The sequence below is a fragment of the Pipistrellus kuhlii genome, unplaced genomic scaffold (genome assembly GCF_014108245.1).
Source record: "Pipistrellus kuhlii isolate mPipKuh1 unplaced genomic scaffold, mPipKuh1.p scaffold_m20_p_4, whole genome shotgun sequence".
Classification (NCBI taxonomy): domain Eukaryota; kingdom Metazoa; phylum Chordata; class Mammalia; order Chiroptera; family Vespertilionidae; genus Pipistrellus; species Pipistrellus kuhlii.
Window position 1 is genome coordinate 80,597,844 of NW_023425540.1, and position 21,463 is coordinate 80,619,306.

Consider the following 21,463-nt stretch of genomic DNA (forward strand, 5'->3'; position numbering starts at 1 on the left):
TGATCCAAGCACTTGAGCTGCTAGTCCCCCTATATTCCCTGATACCCAGAACAAGCCAAGATTAAACATATGCTAAGGATAATCCAGTTGGAGATCCCAGAGTCTGACCCTACTTCAGTCTTTGGAGCCACCCTCCTAATTAATTTTTGTTGATATTCATTATGTTTTTAGCCATTTGGCTATAGCTACATTTTTCACCCTTTTGCTTCTGTCTGGGCTCACTTTTCTAATCTGGAAGACCTTGACGTAAGCTGATTTTTGGTGAAAGATTGCCAACTATGGAGATCCTTATTCCTTATGGTTAAAAAACAAAACATAATTCAGAAATTGAATCTTGCCAGTCTCATTCACTAGAGTGATAACTTCAGATACAGTTCTCTTTTTTTATGTTTTTCAGTCTAAATAAGTTCACCTTCTCCCATCTAAATAATTATTTACCTTCCCTCCAAGGTCTTAAGCTTGTTGGTCATTTGTTCTTATTTTGTAATTAAATGCACGCCCTTGAATTAACCTCTAATAACACTTCTCCTCTGTGTCAGCAGTGCCACACTCTGCTCTATGTTTATAACCTGCCAGCAAATAAAGATGGCAAGAGCATCAGCAACAGGCTCAGACGCCTGTCCGACAATTGTGGTGGAAAAGTGCTGAGCATCACAGGCTGCAGTGCGATCCTCCGCTTCATAAACCAAGATAGTGCAGAACGGGCCCAGAAGCGAATGGAAAATGAAGATGTCTTTGGGAATAGGATCATTGTGTCATTTACTCCCAAAAATAAAGAACTCTGTGAAACAAATGGTTCAAATGCAATTCCTGATAAAGTGAAGTCTCCCAAAAAACTTAAGATTCCAAAATTGTGCCTCATCAAAGATGCAAATGAGCAATCTTCCAGTGCCAAAGCCATGCCTGGAAAAGGGTCGCAGGCAAATTCTGGATCTGCTGCAAAAAACACAAATGTGAAAAGTTTACAGGTAATTATGGTATCTCTTGCTTTCTGAAGTTTATGGTAGGTTTTGGTTTCTTTGTCTCTATGTTTTACAGGCCCACTTGCTTTTGTTTTGTCCTTTTTTAAATTTCCATTTTGATGATAACTCAAAGTGACAAGGGTCTGACACACCTTGAAGTACTTCAATTTTTAAATCCTCTGTACTTGTCTCTTTAAGGAGCTGTGCCGTCTGGAGTCAAAAACTGGTACTAGAAACAGTGAATCGCAGGGTAACCTGAGGATGGTGGCACCTCCTCACAGAAACTCAAGTGTCGTAGCACCCACACTAAAAAACTCTGGGGTGGCAGAATCCGTTTACAAAACCAATCCGAAGTAAGTTGAATTACTCTTTTATCATAGTTGCTTCTCCAATGTAAAGGAAAACGAATAACCTCTGATTTTCCCCTTCATTAGAAAAGAGAACCTCAGTGCCCGAAGTGTTACCAGTTCTCCTGTAGAGAAAAAAAACAAAGAGGAGACTTTGTTCCAAGTGAGTTACCCATCTGCTTTTAGCAAGTTGATTGCATCCAGGCAAATCGGTTCTCTGCTCTCATCTCCATCTTGGTCTTCTCGGTAAGTCCAGCTTTATCCATAGAATCGTTATGTGCAATAGAAGATATGTGTTTAAAAGAATTCAAGCAACACAGAAGCACATAAAGTAAAAGAGAAGTCTCATCCTTCTTCTTTCAGCTCCCTTTCCCCAGGTGATTTTAGCTAACATTTGGGGGCAGGGCATCTCACCATCTTTCCCTTCTCCACACGGGCATCAGTAAGCAGACGTCAGAGAAAAAAGCTTGTCCTGGAGTTCCTGGCCATTGATGGGAGGAGGCACATGAAGATGTCCTTGCCATTTCCTTATCGCCTCCTCATGTTGAGGAAAAGGCCCAAACTAGACATACATTGGTTATTATTTATAGGATAATTACAGGAAGTAAGGGCCTCTGTAAACCACTGTAAGGATCTCTATAACAGTTACCTTATCTAAGCTTCCTAAACACTCGCACTGAGTAATTCTGGAAGCTTGGGAGACTGAAGGAGCCATAAGGCCATGTGGCATCCCGTGAATTCCTTCTAGCATTGTAGGTGTTCTGTTGAGTTGGTGAAGACTCACTATGAAGGTAATGTTGGACCTGTAAAATTACTTTTTAAAATTTACACAAAACTTGTTTTTCTTACATGGAGAAGAAATGCAACATATGAGCAAGAATATCCAGCTTTTTCAAAGCTAGGGGTGGTTAAAGGACTTACATTGGTTATCACAAGCTAAGCTAATTTCTTAAGGAGAAATGTACAAAGTGGAAAATTAATTCATTAGGTCTGCCTGTAATTTCTGCCTTTAGCTTTGAATTATCCAATGAAAGAATATTGCATATTAAATAATTCACTGGTTGTTAATATGGGGTCAACAGGTAGTATTTTTGACAATATATGTGGAACACAAACACACATTTGAAAACCAAATTGCATTAGGTAAGCTCTATCTATATACAGTTTCAAAGAAAGCCAAAAGATATAAACTAAAATAGAATGCCATTAAAAAAAAAAAATCTCACTATGTATGTCTTAAGCAGGAATATGTCTCCAAACCCTTTCAACAGAGTATCCCCTCTTGCTTTCAGTGTTGCAAATTCAAGCATTGGTGCCGACTGCCCAGATCCATTTGCAAATGGTGCTGATATCCAGATCAGTAACATAGACTACAGAGTGTCCCGGAAGGAGCTGCAGCAACTCCTACAGGAAGCGTTTTCTCGGCATGGCAAGGTAATCTTTCCCTCTCCTTCATGCCGTTGTCTTACTCTTTGCTGGCATTTCAAACTGAGATAACTTAATGCACTCCTAACCGTAGCCAGGATATGTGTTACCGATGAGCTCAGGCTCCTGCCTTTGGTCTTCTCTTAATGGTGCCACCCATCCAGTTTTTAGGGCCCAGCCCCAGAGAGCAAGAAGCCTAGCAGAGAAGCATTTGTGGTCATGGGCAGGGATTTAAAATGACACTTTAGGAAATAAAACATTGATGGGTTTTAGTTAGCTCTGGCTGCTAAAATCTAGTAATGGGATTCTAAAATAATGTTGGCTGTTTTTGGTATTATCTTACTGTATCTGATCCAGTTTTTAGGTGGAGTTTGCTTTTTCCAGGTTCTTAAAATGGCTATGCCCCAGGTTTTTGCAGGGTCGAGAGAAGATCCCTAAACACCCCTTGCCTGTGTGGCTTCTGAGCCTGCATCAGAGAGCTGTGCTTGCCAGAGCACACAGGCAGGCCAGACCGTGTCACGTCCTGAAGGTCACCTACCTTGGGTCACTTAGGTTCTCGTTGGCTGAAGTGCAGAATATAGACAGGTTTCCTCACTTCACTGACGTCTACAAATGTGTCCCTTAATGATTCACCCTCGATGTTTAAATTATAAGACATAGCATCTGTTTTCTTTCTCTCTGCTATAGGTGAAGAGTGTGGAGCTCAGCCCCCACACAGATTATCAGCTCAGGGCTGTTGTTCAAATGGAAAACTTACAAGAAGCAATCAGTGCAGTGAATACCCTCCACAGATACAAAATTGGCAGTAAGAAGATCCTGGTCTCTCTTGCCACAGGAGCAACTAATAAATCACTCTCTTTACTGAGGTAAAAACCCAACAAGCCATTTATTTCAGGAAGTAACATTTTGGCCCTGAAATAATTTTATAAATAATAAAAATTGATTTTATCCCAACCTTAAACTCATGTGGTAATTACATATGCAGCAATGCTTAGTTTAAATTGATGAGTTAGAAGTAAACTAGAAATTAGAAAAGATAAATTAGAAATAAGGTAGAATAATTTGACTCTTGTTCAAGTCATTAACCAAAGGTGAAACACATCCTAAATTTGGCAGGCACTTAAGAGTGAAATGATACACCACATATCTAGACAGCTTCTAAAATTAGTAGACCTCGACAATAAAAGTTTATGAGCTTGGGAAGTGAAATATTATTTTCAAATCTTAGAAGGTGGATTAGTCTGTAGAGGGTAGATCTAAAAACTCTCAACTTGCAGATATATTTATATTGTCAAATAGACACCCAGCCTGTAATTCTCATTACTACTATATTAATCTTAGGAATCTGGTAATGGTTTTATTGAGAATAAGTTTTGATTCTTCTTTGGCTCTCTCTGTTTGGAGTATAGTAAAACAGGACTCACTCCTGAATATCTGTTTGGAGTCTCAAAGATCTTTTCTATGATGTACACTTCCATTATTGTAAATTGTTTCTCTCTCCCCTCTCCCTCCCACGAGTAAAAATAATACTCATGGAAGAAAATTTAGAAAGTTTGGAAACAGAAGAAGCAAGGGGGAGAGGGGTAGGATCATTCATAATTGTATGGCTCAAAGCCAATCACTCTTAACAGTTTGGCTTTTGTTTTCCCTTTAAATATTTTTGGTGCCTTTTTGTTTTTTAAAACCATAGTTGAAATGATATCATATTCAATTTTATTTTTAACTACAGGAATTCTACTCCCATATCTCTAACATGAACCACAATGTAGCAGGAGACATTCAAGCTACTCTGCCTATTGCTCTGAATTAACAAGGTGCTTGTCTTACTGAATAGTCAGGTCTTGCTGATACACAGGTAGAAAGTCCTATGCTTGAGACAGAGGAAAATCCCAGTGTGACTTAATATTTTTTAATTGCCTTGTCCCTAAAGTCCTTTCCTCAGATTTTTCTGGAAAATAAATTCTGACATATCAGAAACTGGTAAATTTATTTTATATATACATTATGTTAATCAATTTTATATTCTGTTTTTAAAGTACAACTTAGAAATCATCTGTTGATTTCCAACAGCATTTACTCTCTAATGATTAAGATTTTGTCTACAGTGGAGAAACCATGTCTATTCTTCAGGACGCTCCCGCCTGTTGTCTGCCTCTTTTAAAATTTACAGATATCTATGAAAAAAAGTAAGTCAGGTTTATTTTTTCATTCATCTAATCCATACTGATGCATGACTTCCAGAATTCCAATAGTGATTGGTGATTGGGATAAAACTCTTAAGAAACTTGCAGCCTGGTGGAGGAAATGAGACAAAGATAGTGATGTTCAAATTTACATTTTGATTTTTAAAAATCTTTATTGTTGAAAGTATTACATAGTTCCTCCCCCCCACCTCCCTGCATAAACCTCTTCCAGCTCCCTTTCTCTCCCCACCCCAGGCCCTCACCATCCATTTGTCTGTGTCCATGGATTATGCATATATGCATACAAGTTTATTGGTTGATCTCTTCCTAGCCACTCTTCTGCCCTGCCTTCTCTCTTGATTTTAACATACTTTTTTTTTTTTAAATATATATTTTATTAATTTTTTGCAGAGAGGAAGAGAGAGGGATAGAGTGTTAGAAACATCAATCAGCTGCCTCCTGCACACCCCCCACCGGGGATGTGCCCACAACCAATGTACACGCCCTTGACCAGAACCGAAGCTGGGACCCCTCAGTCCGCAGGCCGACACTCTATCCACTAAGCTAAACTGGTTTCAGCTACTTTTTTTTTTTTTTAATCGTCACTGGAGGATATGTTTTCTTTTGTTGTTTTTTAAAAATATATTTTTACTGATTTCAGAAAGGAAGGGAGAGGAAAAGGGGGATAGAAACATCAGTGATGAGAGAGAATCATTGATTGGCTGCTTTCTGCACATCCCACACTGGGGATTAAGCCCACAATCCGGGCATGTGCCTTGACTGGGAATCGAACCGTGACCTCCTGGTTCATAGGTTGATGCTCAACCATTGAGCCACACAGACAGACATAGATGTGGGAGAGAAACATTGATAAGTTGCCACTGGTACACTTTTTACTGGGGAGTTGAGCTCACAACTGACCGGGAATTGAACCCACAACCTTTTGGTATACAGGATGACCCTCCAATTAGTTGAACACCTGACCAGGGCTTAACATACATTTTTAATTTTTTTTTTACTTTTAGCAAATCATTGCCCAAAAACAGGTCAGTTTTATTATTTTTTGAGTGAACAATTTTGAGCATCTTCTAGATTGTAAGCTCCAAGACGACAAGGGAAAAATCTGACCCAATAAGGTATCTGATAAATAATAGATGTGAGGGGAGGGGAGAGATGTGGTGGCAGGAACCATACTTCAGGCAGACTCTGGTGGCAGTCATGTCTGAGATGAACAGGAGAGGGATGGAGATGAAGAGGGGAAGAGTGCTCCAGCAGTCCTGGTTCTGAGCAGAAGCTGTTGGAACAGAAGGAACCAGATACCACAGAAGTTTCAATTGTCAGTCAGACAGGACTTGGTAACTAGTCTTATTTCTTTTAATATATTTTTTATTTTTAGAGAGGAAAGGAGAGAGAGAAACATTAATGATGAGAAGGAATCATTGACCCGCTGCCTCCTGCACGCTCCCCACTGGGGATCAAGCCCGCAACCTGAACAAGTGCCCTTGACTGGAATCGAACCTGGGACCCCTTAGTCCGCAGGCCAATGCTCTATCCACTGAGTCAAACCAGCTAGGGCTTGGTAACTAGTTTTAAATAGCAGACAAGGTAAAAAGTAGAGGTCAGTTTGTTTCTGAGGTGTGTGTTTTTTTTGTTGTTGTTTGCACTGGATGGGTGGGAGGATGGTTGTATAGTTAAACTGGAAATAGGGAAATAAAACATGTTCAAGAGGTACAAGGTTTTGGACATACAAGTTTTAGGGAGCTATTGGAATATCTGGCCAAGAGTTCGATTCATCCTCTGTACATTTGGAGGTTCCCTTGGGAAAGAAGTCTCTCAGAAAGGACAATTATTTGCCTAAAGGTGATCATGAAAGACATGGGAGCATATAAAAGGAAAAGAGGGAGGAGAAACAGAAAGGGCAGAACTGGGAGAAATGCCACTACGCATAGGAAGTGGGGGAGAACCAGAGGAGAGAGGTTACCAGGAGGTAGGGGTGGCTTGCAACATTGAGGGAACTGAGGCAGTGGTGTGAGGCTTGGGGAAGATAAGGAGGCCACCGATGACAGAGCCATCTCTGAAGCATCCTGTGGATAAAATCCTGGAGGGAACAGTTGGCAGACTGGATGGTGAAACAGGAGAAGCAAATTCAGAGAGGCCAGCTGTCTTCATTGTTGGGAAGACAGGAGCATGTGAGATAGAGAGCATGCAGGAGAATGTGCTTCTACAGGAGCAGAACAGGAGTGAGGGGATGAAGATACGAGACTGGCTTTGGTGGAGGGGAAATTTGAGCATCCATGTAGGGAACTGGGAAGAAACAATTGGAGCAGCTGTCATTTAATGAACACTTACTATGTGCCAAGCTGTCACACAGAATCACATTTTATCATATCAAAACTGTGAAGTTTAGGTATTGTCATTTATTTTACATAGGGGAAAACAGATCCAGAATGGTTGTGTAACTTGACTATGGGCATATAGCTTGAGTCAGGATATGAGCTCAAATCTACCTGCCCTAATTCAGAGTCTGTGCATTTAAGTTCCAAGTATGAAAGACACATGTCAGGAGGAGGAGTTGAGGGGTCCAGTCTCAGAGGAAGTTTGAATCATTAGGTTGAGGCATGGATAAAGTAAGGCGGTAGCTGGAAAGGCATATATGTCTTCTGAGGGAACAGAACAAAGATGGTGAGGGGTAATATAGAGGGATTTGAAGTGAGGGGGAGCCAAGTTGAAAGAGGTCATATCAGATAGCTTTCCATTCCAGAAAATTAGAGGTGAGGCATTTACAGAAACTGCATGAGGGTTGGGGGCTAGCCACCAAATGATAAAATCATAATGAGCAATGAGCCGAAATGACTCAAAAGAGTGCTACGCATCACTGGTTCAACAGGGAATGAATTTGTAATAGAATTATTCCAGTTTTACTTTTGAAGAGACAGAGGCTCTATTCTTGGTTGTAGCCCTTTAAACAGGACAAGTGTTTTGTATAATCAGTGAAAGATGCTGAGGTAAAAGTCAGCATCTCTCTTTTTTTCCTTGCTTTTAGGTTTGGACACAAGTTGAATGTGTCAGATTTGTATAAATTAACAGACACAGTCGCCATCCGTGAACATGGGAATGGAAGACTGGTGTGTCTCTTACCCAGCAGTCAAGCTCGACAGAGTCCCTTGGGGTCTTCTCAGTCCCATGATGGCTCCTCAACAAATGGCAGCCCAATTATATTTGAAGAGTTAGAATATCATGAGCCTGTCTGCAGACAGCATTGCTCCAATAAGGATTTCAGGTATAACATCCATTTCCCTCCAGAAATAAATCCTTTTGCTATATAAGGTCATATATACAATTCTAAGAATATCTCTTAGAATTACCTTGCTACTGTTTTGTTTTCTGCAGTGAACATGAATTTGATCCAGACTGTTACCAGATTCCTTTCGTGATTCTCTCTCTGAAGACATTTGGGCCCCAGGTTCATAGTCTTCTGCAGACACACGAGGGCACTGTGCCTTTATTAAGGTGAATAAACATGTCAAAACCATTGTGATGGGATGCCTTAGTTCTCTTTATAGAAAATCTCCCTCTCTGTCCACACCTTTCCCCAAGAAAGTTTTAAGGAATGTGTGTCCTTAGTCTCGTTGTCAATTAAAATATATCTGAAATGGGTCCATTCACTTAGTATTCAACAAGAAAATGTTTGTGCTGAATTTTGGAAACATGAGTAGGACACTTTCCTCTCTACAGAGAAGAGATGATTATAAGTGTGTAATAGAAGTATGCACAAATGCTATAAGAGTACACACAAGCTCAAACAGTTGTAGATTTCAAAATTTGAGAGGTAAAAGTATTCTTTATAAGTTCATTTAACCACACCATCGGTCATTTGGTAGACAACACGGGTCAGCACAGGACTAATTTGCCTTAAGGCCTGCAGTACATTAAAACAAATGAATAATTGTCTTGGAATCCAGTTGCCTTATTTGTAACCCCCTCTGCTGGAAAACTGTTCAGGAAATTCTAGTACCATCAGAATGCATCAAAGAGGTCAGTTCCACCGTGATTGACTCCCAGTGACCTTAATTGTAACTCCAAACCCAGATTGTGGGCATTTAAATTATTACCTAGAGGTCTGGTAAACAAAAATTTGTGCACTGTAGGGGCCCCTCAGCCTGGCTTGTGCCCTCTCACAGACCAGTAGCCTTAGGGAGATGTCTGACTAACAGCTGCTATGGAAGGCAACCCATGTGCCAGTGAGGGAGACAGTGCCAGCCGGCAAGTGGCGAGCCTCACCTCCCAACCCCATTGCTCCACCCCTGCCACCTGTGGCCTCCCTCTGTGGGAGGCGACCAGTGGGGCAGTTGAGGGATGGCACCAGCTGGTGAGCGACCAGCACTGTCCCCCAATCACCCCTCTGTCACTGTCTGTTGCTGCTGCCCTCTGATCACCATCCCCTCCCTCTGCCTGCTGGAACCTGCTTTGGCTGACCTGGCACTGCCCGCTCACCGGCCCCGCCCTCCACCACCCTGTCATTCCTCTGTTCAGTCAATTTGCATATTAGGCTTTTATTATATAGGATGGATACATTACAATAAAGTCTTCTGTTTAGCAAGTGCTTTGCTTTTCCATAATATTAATTGACCTTTTTTTTTTTTTCAGCTTTCCAGATTGTTATGCTGCAGAGTTTGGTGAACTAGAAGTATTGCCAGAAAACCGAGGGGCTGTTCCCTTAGAACACCTCATCACCTGTGTTCCAGGTGTAAACATTGCCACTGCACAGAATGGCATCAAGGTAGTGAAATGGATTCACAACAAGCCCCCTCCTCCAAACACAGGTAGGTGTCAGGTGTTTGGTCCTTCTGAGCCCCATCTGTGGCTTTTGTATGAATGTAAAATATCAAATATCTCCTTTGATATTTCATAAAAGGTCTCTGTCTCTACAAGTAAAGTACAAAGGTTGGCAGAACTAAATTTTTTTAAAGTACCAGCATAAATTATGTAAAAAAAATTTAAACCCAAATTCCACCGTAACAAGTCTACTTACCTACCTAATTTGGGGAAGCTTTCAACTTGTCAGTTAACTTGTCCTTTCAAAAATAATTTCAAGTATTTGAAGAAAATATCTCTGAATGCAGATTTACCTTTGAAATTGATTTAGCTGGACATTTCTGACTTTGCTAAATGTGGAAACAGATTTAACTTTATTTTTATTTTTTTATTTTTATTTTTTATTGATTTTGTACAGAGAGGAAGTGAGAGAGATAGAGAGTTAGAAACATTGATGAGAGAAAGTCATCGATCAGCTGCCTCTTGCACACCCCCCCACTGGGGACTTTTTGCCCACAACCAAGGTACATGCCCTTGACCGGATTCGAACCCGAGAGCCTTCAGTCCCCAAGCCGATGCTCTATCCATTGAGCCAAACCGGTTTCGGCCAGATTTAACTTTAAAGGACCAGGGCATTTGGACCTGGATTTGGGTGTGTTTCTGAGTTCTGGATAGTCCCTTAGTTGCAGATTCTAGTCCTGCTACCTGTGAACACTTAAGTTGTTGCCTTTATACCTTCACTTCCTTCTCTGTGGCCCTCAGTACTTCCTCCTCTTCTCCCCTGACCTCACCCTGCCTTTATGAAGAAAGGTATGGGTAACCAGGGAGCTCTGTACCGAAGCTTCTTACCCACTTACTGCCTTTCATTTCAGTCCTATAACACTCTGGGTTCCATATGTTATACTGTTAAAACTTCTCAATTACACAAACATTCAAGATAAGTGCAAAAACCAGTTTCTTAGTTTTATATCATGCTAGTTTTACATTCTTGCTTTCCATGGTTTCTTGGGCAATATTCTCAGCTTCTTTATGCATTATCTAGAGTCCTGGTGCACAGATTCATGCACTGGTGGGGGGCGTGGCCTGTGGGGATCGGCCCATTGTGTGAGCAGCTGCTCATCCCAGTCAGCTGAGTGGCTGTGGACCCGCCCTCTGAGTGGTTGCTCCTGCTGTGGGAGTGCACTGACCACCAGGGGGCAGCTCTTGTGTTGAGCACCTGCCCCCTCATGGTCAGTGCACGTCATAACAACTGGTTGACTAGTCATTCTGGTCGTTCCTCTGTTGGGTTGCTGGGCTTTTATATATAGAGATTAGTCTCTTCTGGGCTACCTGCTTGGTGACCTTTTATAACTGTGTTCTTGTGACCAAATTACAAGTGAATCTTTAAAATACAACCACCTTATAAACTGGAAATTTCCTGTTTTCACTTATGCTTTAAGTTAACACTGTGGTGAACTATTCTTTGCTTTGGCAACTTGACTTTGAGAAGGAGTGGGAAAGCCTTTGCCAGCCCATAAATAAGTTGGGTTAGCCTGTTAATTATATGGCACTTGAGTATAGAAACTGAGAGGTAAAGCTAACAGGTAGTTGGTCTCGTTTGCTTGGTCAAGACTGAGCTCAAGCAAGGGAATCCAAGGTCAGTTACCTACCTTTTCCACCGGATGAAGTCATGCTTCATGTCTTAACGTGTGTTCTTTTTTTCTCCCCATTATCTAGACCCTTGGCTTCTGCGGTCTAAAAGTCCTGTAGGTAACCCCCAGCTGATCCAGTTCAGTAGAGAAGTGATTGACTTACTGAAGAGCCAACCATCCTGTATCATGAGAATTAGTAATTTCATTCCATCCTATCACCATCATTTTGCAAAGCAATGCCGGGTATCAGATTATGGGTATTCCAAGCTGATTGAATTATTAGAAGCAGTGCCTCATGTGTTGCAGGTAAGGAATGCTAAGGGATTATTGGTTAAAGATGGGGGTATTCCTCCATGACTTTGTCTTCCTCAGCCAAAGAACCAGGAGAGCTGATAACCTGATTAATTCCTAAGAAGTCAATCAGAGCAAAACATCCTGTATAAGCTTTCTTTAGAGTGCAGAAGACATACACAGGATGGCTTAAGTTTTGAGAAAGCTTCCAACTTAAAGGAAGTCCTTAGAGCACTGAGGGTTATTTTCCTTCTAATCTCCATGGACTGGCCTTCCTCCTATCACATACCTCTCCACACATGTTCACTGTTACATGAGAACTGTGAACCTGGGCTTACCTTTCTTATAAATGAGTTGAAGACAATTACTGTCTGGAGACTGCCATTGATTCCTAAAAAGTCCTTGCCTATTCATTTATAGTGTTATAACAGTAAAATGTCCTAAAAAGCTTTAGCTGTCCTTTAGAGACAAAATTAGTCACCCAGAATGATGCCATGCTTTTTGTCTCTGTACTCATGACTATTCTGAAGAGTGTGCAGGGCCAAAGAAAAGGCCCTCCGCTCTGAGCAGTCGTTCATTTTGGTTTGCAGTTCGTTGCTCTACCTGTATTTCCAAATGAAGATCCCATGTATAAAGGGAGGAGTCCTCTGAGGCAGTAACAGGGAGAAAAGCCAGCAATAAGAAAGTCAGGATCTGCCAAGGTTTTATGAGTATAAATAATCCAAGTTTTGATTTGCAGATTCTCGGAATGGGCTCCAAACGTTTGTTGACCCTTACACACAGGGCCCAGGTGAAGCGCTTTACTCAGGATTTACTAAAACTTCTCAAATCCCAGGCCAGCAAACAGGTTGTTGTGAGAGAATTCTCTCAGGCTTATCATTGGTGAGTTGATGAGAATTTTTTTTAAAAAAAGAAAGCAAATATTTTAAAACACTTTTTCAAAGCATTCTTTTGGAAAATTTATAAAGTTATCCTGTCAAGCCATATTTGTCATTCTTTTCCTATTCCCATGGTTAAAATGTAGGTGTTTCTCCAAGGACTGGGAAGTCACCGAATATGGGGTCTGTGAGTTGATCGATATCGTATCGGAGATTCCAGACACAACCATCTGTCTGTCCCAACAAGATAATGAAATGGTGATTTGTATCCCCAAAAGAGGTATGTTGACTAGAAGAAAAAGACCTATCTAAATGGTTGTTTTAACACGGAATCATGAAAAAGATGCATCTTTCTCCAGCTTATCCATGGTTCCCAAGATTCCATGGAAAGTGCTGTGTGAAAATGGCGGGTATGCAGTGGATCCAGGGTTCTGCAGAGTAGGTGGGACCACTTGTTGGAAGAAAAGCAAGCCAGTGTTTTAGAATCCATCTGTCTCTTTAACTCTGAGCTACTTTGCTATGCATACTTGAAAAGGAAAGAGATAAATTAAATCTGCATACTGTCATGTTCTTCCATGTTTCATCAATGTTTTTCTTTTATATATATATATATATATATATATATATATATATAATTGATTTTTTACAGAGAGGAAAGGAGAGAGATAGAGTGCTAGAAATGTCGATGAGAGAGAAACATCGACCAGCCGCCTCCTGCACACCCCCTACCAGGGATGTGCCCGCAACCAACGTACATGCCCTTGACCGGAATCGTACCTGGGACCTTTCAGTCCACAGACCGACGCTCTACCACTGAGCCAAACCGGTTTCGGCCATCAATGTTTTTCTTAACCTGGGCTCCTGCACAGCTCTGTATCCATGAAATTTTTTCACTTCACAGCTATGGCCAGTAATGCCATAGGTAATTCAGGTGTGTCATGTTCAGTGTGGGTTAGGATGGGACACAGGGGTGGGTGGCTAGAGAAATTATTTTTAGTTTATAAAATGAAGTATCTGTGTTATGTGTATTTCATTGTACACATAATAGCCTGACTTTCTGCTGTTTTGTGCTTGAATGAGTTTGAAAACCATCTACAAAGAGAGAGGAGTGTCTGTTTTAGGTTGTGTGTGTTTGGAAGGCAAAGATAAATGTAATCTGTGCATAGGACTAATAATATTAAGCACAAATGGATAGAAGGTGGTTGTGACTTGTGTTTGTCTGTTTGTTTTAAAGAACGTACCCAGGATGAAATAGAAAGGACAAAACAGTTCTCCCAGGATGTGGTTGATTTGCTGAGGCACCAGCCCCATTTCCGGATGCCCTTTAATAAGTTCATCCCCTCTTACCATCACCACTTTGGCCGGCAGTGCAAACTTGCATACTATGGGTTTACCAAACTACTTGAACTTTTTGAAGCCATACCCAATATTCTACAAGTAAGTGAAGAAATTATTTTTCCCTCCCAGAGAAATTGGGAGTTATAAAATAGAATCAAAATTAGAAATATTTCTATCAGAAAAGCTATATTGTTGGTTCATTAGTATTATATATAGTTTATGGTTTTTTTCCTTCATTATAGAAGAAAATCATTCCTCAAACTTGTGTTAGGTAATTATTGAAAAAAGGATTAGGCTTAGTGAAAAAAGGATTAAGTACTTTTTTTTTTTAATATATTTTATTGATTTTTTACAGAGAGGAAGGGAGAGAGATAGAGAGCTAGAAACGTCGATGAGAGAGAAACATCGACCAGTTGCCTCTTGCACTCCCCCTACCGGGGATGTGCCCGCAACCAAGGTACATGCCCTAGACCGGAATCGAACCTGGGACCTTTCAGTCCGCAGACCGACGCTCTACCACTGAGCCAAACCGGCTTCGGCAGGATTAAGTACTTTAAATTTTTAAGTTGAATATACTTTAAATAGCTTCATACTTTTGGAGATGTGTATGGAGATGTGTACATGAAGCAATGCAAATGCTTAGTAAGTCATTGGTAACTTAAATCAGACTTCTTTTGTTGACTTTTATTAATATTACCATTTTTGACCTTCAAAGTGCTTTTTACTTTTTAAAAATTTTTGTGGTAAGGATACACATTACCTATACCTACTTAACTATTTTTAGTGTACAGTTCAGTTATCCTATATAATCCTATATAATATAATTTTTGTGGTCATGATACACATTAACTATACCTACTTAACTATTTTTAAGTGTACAGTTCAGTTATCCTATATAATATGCAAATTGACCAAACGGCAGAACAACCAGTCGCTGACCACCAGGGGGCAGATGTTCAACGCGTGAGCTGCCCGCTGGTGGTCACTGCGCTCCCACAAGCAAAGCACCACTCAGTCAGAAGCCAGGGTCATGGCTGGTGAGCACAGCAGTGGTGGCAAGAGCCTCTTCTGCTTCCACAGCAGCACTAAGGATATCTGCCAGCTTAGCCATCAGTCAGACATCCCCTTAGAGCTCCCGGACTTTGGGAGGGTGCAGGCCAGGCTAAAAGGACACCCTCATCCCCCCCTCCCCGACCCTCTTTACCACAGGAGGAATTTGATGCACCTGACCTCTAGTGTTAAATGTATTTACATTATTGTGCAACCAAGTTCCAGAAGTTTTAATCTTGCAAAACTATATTTATTATAGAACACCAAAGTGCTTTTTAGTTATTAACACATTTTGGGCCATTTAATTCCACGAATAATCTTAACTATTTTGCTGTTCCTTTCCTCTTGTGTATTTTCCAAGGTTTTGGAATGTGGAGAAGAAAAAATCCTCACTTTGACGGAGGTAGAGCGATTCAAAGCTCTAGCTGCCCAGTTTGTTAAACTCCTTCGGTCCCAAAAAGATAACTGCCTTATGATGTCAGATCTGCTCACAGAATATGCTAAGACTTTTGGTTACACGTTTCGTCTCCAAGACTATGATGTCAGCTCAGTTTCAGCTTTAACACAGAAGCTCTGCCATGTTGTGAAGGTAACAGATTTTTCATGGGATAACACTTGTGACATCATCTTCCTTGGGGCATTCAACTGTGCGTTAGCATTTCTGTAGGTGCATGCTGCACTACTTGGTGCGTCACGGCTTGCTTTGTATGTCATTAACACTTTGTGAGGTAATAGAAGATGACTTTGGTTTGGCAGTTTAGAGTTTTGGACTTGCCTTTGTGTGTTTATAAGTGGCCTTGTCAGAGACATGTCGTCTTAAACTGATGAGGTCACTGTTTTATCTCAGGGTGTTGATTCTCAGTTGTGTCAGTCTCAGTGCTGCTGGCCTGAAGTTAGATCAGTCTAAACAGATCTTCATCTCTGATGTTTGGGGGAGACAGTAATCACAAATCTCTTCTCCTTCCAAATTTTGGCTCACTGAAGGAATACGGGTAGGAGCAAGCTAGCTGAGAATTGCCTTTGTTGTTGAATGCTGGATTGGAGAGGGTCCCTTCCTCCTCTTCGCCGCCCTGCACCGAACTGAGCTTCCCAGCCCTAATTTTCAAGCTGTACCCACCCAAGAAAACTCACCATAGGGAGGAAGAAACGGAAAGGAAAACACACAAAGTGGTGGCAGTTCTAGTCACGGGTCTGGAAGGAATCTGTTTATGTAGACGAGGAAAAACAGTCCTGAGGATGGAGATATGCCTGCTGGGAGTGGGAAGAGCAGCCAGGAGTGGGGAACATTGAAGACCAAGGAGGAGGAATGGTCTGTGGCATCGCATGCTACTGAGAGGGCATGTGACACAGGGCTAATGTGACCCAGAGACCTAGCTAAGTGAGCATGTTCGAGAGCTACTGAGAGGCTCTACTTGAGAGAGAAGATAGACAAAGGCGCAAAAGGGTGATGGGTGAGGAGGCAGGAGTTGTGAGAGTTGTCATTCAGTGGAAGGAGAGACGGCAAAGTTATATATTTTTATTTTGATAAAATTGAGATAGGATGGATCAAAGTATAGGTAAAAACGATGTTTGTCACCAGGAAAAGAAGGGAGTTATCATCTAAGAGCTATTTTTTGTCAAGTAGAAGGTGAGAGCAACTGCTTAGGGGGAGAGCATGGAGAAGGACTGCCGTTGTCATGGTGGTAAGTGGCAGAGTGACCAGGAAATCAGCAGGGATGCTGGGAGCAGGGAGAACTCCCTGGAAGTCTGTGCTCATCGATATACTCTGTGAAAATGGTGGCTGGGCTGCTCAGTGCAGCTCCAGGACAGCAGATCGTTGAGCTCAAGATGAGACTTGGCCAGATGGGTACAACAAAAAGGCAAGGACAGAGGAGTTTAGAGTATTGACATGACTGCTAATTAATAGCCCATCAGTGCCAAGATGGATGAAAGAGGAGCCAAAACAGGAGTCAATGCTGGTGAAGTTGCAGAAGGATGAGAATCTCTTTGTCTTCTCCCACCCAGCATCTGCTCTAGGCTCCCATTTGCATGTAGGATACATGGGAGGTTTGAATGAGTTACTTTGGAAGTGGGCACTGACAGTATCCCAAGAGTGACCCTGAGGATAGGTGCCTGGAGTAGAGTCAAGTAGAAGGATGTCATTGGAGATGAGGAGTTAGAGGCACTGAAAGGCCACGATTTGGGACAGGCCCTGGGGAAGCTCACTCACCCAGGACAATGGAGTGGTAGTGACCACAGACTTTGACGAATAAAGGTGAGTGACCGGGCGGGAAGCTAGGCTGTGGAGACAGGGACAGATGGGAAAGCCTACCCTAGTGCTACTCAATTTCCTGGGGACCTCCTGGGAAATGCATTGCCCAGACTTCACCACTGCCTCTGAGATTCTTATGGAATTAGCCTGAGTGTGCTCTTAGCATTGGCATTTTTTATAAGCTGCCTGGGTGATTCTAATGTGTATCCAGGGCTGCAAGTCAAGGGATGTATCTAAGTAGCATCAAAGGAACAGGTTTTTGTTTTTTCCCTTGAAAGGCTGGAGTAGTAGTAATGGTCTGGGCATCTAAGAAGATGACTTGTTCTCCCCTGGACATATAATATGACTGATTAAACCTCATACCTGCAGAGGAAATGTGTAGAGTAAATCTCAAATCCATAATCTTGATAAATGGAGAGGGGCGTCTACCTACCAGCTCCTGCCTTGGCTCTGTGTGAACATCAGAACCATAGACATTCTGGTATTGGGATGTCTCATCAAGTGCCACCCACCTCTCTCTGCCTCTGAGGACCCAAAACCCCAGCTAGGCCCTGGCAGGCGTATTTCAGTGGTTAGAGGGTTGGCCCGCACACTGAGGGTCGCATGTCTGATTTCCAGTCAAGGACACGACACATGCCTAGGTTTTGGGGGTTCATCCCCAGCCTCAGTCGAGGCTCATGTCTCTATCACATCCAAGTTTCTCCCCACCCCCCTCCGCACCCCTCTTTAAAAAATTAGCTGGAATGCCAGAAAAATGGGAAAATAGCTGTAATAGTAAATATTGGCTTGCCTGCCAATGCCTAAGCAGTGTATATACTGAAGCTTTGCCTATTTTAATTTCATTGAAGGCTCAATTCACAGACTCGTTCACCCCTTCCCAAGACCTGTGGGTCTCAGTCACCAAATGCTTATTTCTTCACATGTTTTTTGGTCTGCGTATGTAACCTGTGTCTTTTTTGCAAGGTTTCCCTCCCAATATGTTTAAAAACTGAAATCCTTTACCTTCTTGAGAATCTGAACGAATGGAGACCTAGACATGTAGTCAGTCATGAAAATACTAACTTTATGGCAGGTAACAGTGGACTAGAATAATGCAGCTGGCCTTACAGTTAGAGTGGACCTGGCAGTCTGAATAAGCCTTCTGTCACCTCCCAGTCTAGCCCCTGGGACACACACGTGGGGTGAGTGGTGTCTGCAGTCTAACCACCCCCACCCCAACACAGCTACCCTTAATCCACAAGCTGGACCAGTGGATGCCAGCTGGCCAGTCTTGTCCCCTTCCCTTAGGGGGCAGTGGAGAGAATGTCCTAAGAGAGGGGGTGGTATGGATGGAAGTTTCTGGTTATGAACCAGGAGAAAGGGAGAGAATAATTTTACTAGAATGGTTGGTCTAGTGTCCCAAAGAAGCTGAAAACAAACCCACTCTTCAATTTAAGAGAAAGATTTAGAGACTTTTCCTCTATGGGTCCCATTAGCCAAATAAAACTAACTGAGATTGGATAAGTTTGAATTCTTGTTTTCCCCAGGTTACTGATACGGAATCTGGCAAACAGATCCAGCTGGTCAACCGCAAGTCCCTGCGCTCTCTCACTGCCCAGCTGCTGGTATTGTTGATGTCTTGGGAAGGAGCCACCTTTCTTTCTGTTGATGAGCTCAAGAGATATTATGAAGCTACCCACAGCACTCTTCTCAACCCCCTTGAGTATGGATTCCTGACCCTGACCGAACTTCTGAAAAGTCTGCCTTACTTAGTTGAGGTATGAGTGCTCATGGTTCTTTAGAGCCATCGTAATGAAACAAGTTGGACATTTCTGGATTACCTAGTGGTCTAAATTAGAGGGTATAGAGCTAAAAGGGACCAAATGGTCATTTTATAGTTGAACAAACGGAGGCAAGCTGTCCAAATGAGTGTCAAGCCAGGCCAAAGGCCCTGGCCTCCTGATTCTTGAACTGGGGTACCACTGTCCTGCATCAGGCTGGATTTTGCTACCGTACCCTTCTCTGAATTAGAGCGATTGCAATGGTGACTTCATGTGACGTACCAGTCAAATGTAGGTCAGAGAGGAAGACTGACTGGTCACCCAAGGCCCCCTTCCAAGAATGGCACTTCCAAGATTAGAAGAATTATTAGAGAATAAGGTCCTAGAAAAATTACCAAAATTGGAAAAAAAAATTTACCAAAATTGACTGGAAGTTAAAAATTAGACTGTTTGCCACAAAAGAGACTTTGAATGTCATTGAAATTTTACCACTGAAAAAGACATTAAGACCAGATGGGTTAACAATTGGGTTTTAAATAACCCTTAAAGAATGAACTTCTTAAAAAGTATTATAGGCCACTTGATGCAAAGCTCACAATTTTATTTTTTGAAGCCAAAATACCAAATTTGAATACGAAAGCCTAATATGGTCACTCAAAAGAAAGAGAGTCTAAATAGAATATTAATCAATAAAATCCAAAAGAGTAACATACCATTGTTCTCATATAACCATGTGATCAATAATTAAATAACTAAAAGGTATTGACAGAAAATTTCTCCTTGGCCAGACTTCATTCAGGCTCCCCAGAGCAGCTTTCTAGACCAGCAGTCACCAACCTTTCGCACCTCACAGACTACCAGTCATCTGCGGACCACTGGTTGCCGACCACTATTCTAGACTAGACCTTCACCTTGGATGTCATTTAGGAATTTTCCATCCACCAACAGCCTCCCTCCTTGCTTGGCTATAAATCCCCATTTTTTGTTGTTGTTATACAATTGACCCTTAAACAACATGGAGCTCTGGGGCACCACCTCCACGCAGTTGACAATCATGAATAATGTTTGACACCCAAAGACTCCCATTGTCCCTCAGTATCCACAGGGGATTGATTCTCAGAACCCCTCGGGTACCCATATCCAACAGATGTCTCCTGTATAAAGTGGCATAGATCAGTGCATCCACTTGATCAGTGGACTCCTAACCACAGATCAAAAACAGTACAGGTATCCAGTGGAAAAAATGTGCGTATAAGTGGACCCTTGCAGTTCAAACCTGTGTTGTTTAAGGCAGTGTTTTTCAACCTTTTTTGGGCAAAGGCACACTTGTTTCATGAAAAAAATCACGAGGCACACAACCATTAGAAAATGTTAAAAAATTTAACTCTGTGCCTATATTGACTATATATAAAGTAATTCTCTTGAATAGGAATCAAATAAACACAAAGTAAGTATTTTATAATTATTATGAAATATTAAGTAAACAAAATAGTGAAAAATTATAAAATTCTTGTCTTGTCTGCACCTACGGCACACCAGGCAACATCTAGTGTGCCGCGGAACAGCGGTTGAAAAATGCTGGTTTAAGGGTCAACTGTGTTCAGAAGTGAGTACAGTTCTACTAAGGCTATTTCTCTTCCCCTTTGGTAGTAGTTCCTGAATAAAAAGTACCGCTCTAACCTGTTTGGCTCAGTGGATAGAGCGTTGGCCTGTGGACTAAAGGATCCTGGGTTCGGTTCTGGTCAAGGGCATGTACCTTGGCTGCGGGCACATCCCCAGTGGGAGGTGTGCAGGAGGCAGCTGATCCATGTTTCTAACTCTCTATCCCTCTCCCTTCCTCTCTGTAAAAAAATCAAATATATATATGTGTGTGTGTGTGTGTGTGTGTGTGTGTGTGTGTGTGTGTGTATGTCTATATATATGTATGTATATATTTAAAAGTACCACTTTAGCTACTGTCTAGCTCAGGCTTTCACAATATCTAATTAAACATTTTCTGAACTCTTGTTAGTCACCTGTTATGCAGGCACCAGTTCTGGGTAATGTAAATGGGTGTTCAAGGCAAAAGACTTTCCATGGCCAGCTGAGGTTGGCAAATGTCCCTTCTGCAGAATCTCAGCGCACATTAAAGATTTTGAAAGGTTTATGGTAAAGAAATTTGCTTACTTTACTTGAAAACAGAAGAGCTTTGGACCATTTTCCCCTTGTTGATTTTGTTGTTTTTTAGAAGAATGCCAACATCCTCATCCTGCACACCGAGTTCTTTGGAACACCATTTTGGGAGATGAGGTTTAGTGGCCTCAGCCCCCAGGCCTGATACAGCTCTCTCTGCCCAAGGGCTTGCTTCCCACCCTTTGTGCCAACCTTTTTGTTTGAGACCCCAGGTTTGTCACTCTCCCTTCCTTTCTGACACACCGCTTCTCCAGACCTCTGCCCTTTTGGACTTGCCAATAGGACTCGGCTTTGCTCAAGGCTCCAGCTTTCTCTGGGAGGAGATCCTTGAATGAATCCCTCCTTGACTCCATTTTTAGG

At 41.9% G+C, this 21,463-nt stretch overlaps 1 protein-coding gene across 10 annotated transcripts in view; it reads left to right on the forward strand.

Moving 5' to 3' along the window:
- MARF1 (meiosis regulator and mRNA stability factor 1) overlaps positions 1-21,463 on the forward strand; it is a 47,047-nt gene that overhangs the window by 12,923 nt on the left and 12,661 nt on the right. For 6 of the 10 annotated variants that reach the window (XR_004982821.2, XM_036408909.2, XM_036408910.2 and 3 more), the window contains exons 8-22: positions 540-968; positions 1,161-1,315; positions 1,397-1,555; positions 2,602-2,743; positions 3,422-3,600; positions 4,840-4,920; positions 7,961-8,197; positions 8,308-8,427; positions 9,565-9,740; positions 11,449-11,669; positions 12,394-12,536; positions 12,679-12,812; positions 13,767-13,969; positions 15,282-15,509; positions 18,698-18,928. Coding sequence is in view for 8 of the 10 variants with exons in the window: in XM_036408909.2 (XP_036264802.1) it covers positions 540-968; positions 1,161-1,315; positions 1,397-1,555; positions 2,602-2,743; positions 3,422-3,600; positions 4,840-4,920; positions 7,961-8,197; positions 8,308-8,427; positions 9,565-9,740; positions 11,449-11,669; positions 12,394-12,536; positions 12,679-12,812; positions 13,767-13,969; positions 15,282-15,509; positions 18,698-18,928 (2,838 nt within the window). In the remaining 2 variants the exon portion in view is untranslated. Of the gene's footprint in view, positions 1-539; positions 969-1,160; positions 1,316-1,396; positions 1,556-2,601; positions 2,744-3,421; positions 3,601-4,839; positions 4,921-7,960; positions 8,198-8,307; positions 8,428-9,564; positions 9,741-11,448; positions 11,670-12,393; positions 12,537-12,678; positions 12,813-13,766; positions 13,970-15,281; positions 15,510-18,697; positions 18,929-21,158; positions 21,316-21,463 lie in introns of all 10 variants that reach the window. The other 4 variants (XM_036408913.2, XM_045571280.1, XR_004982820.2 and 1 more) reach the window with 3 other exon arrangements.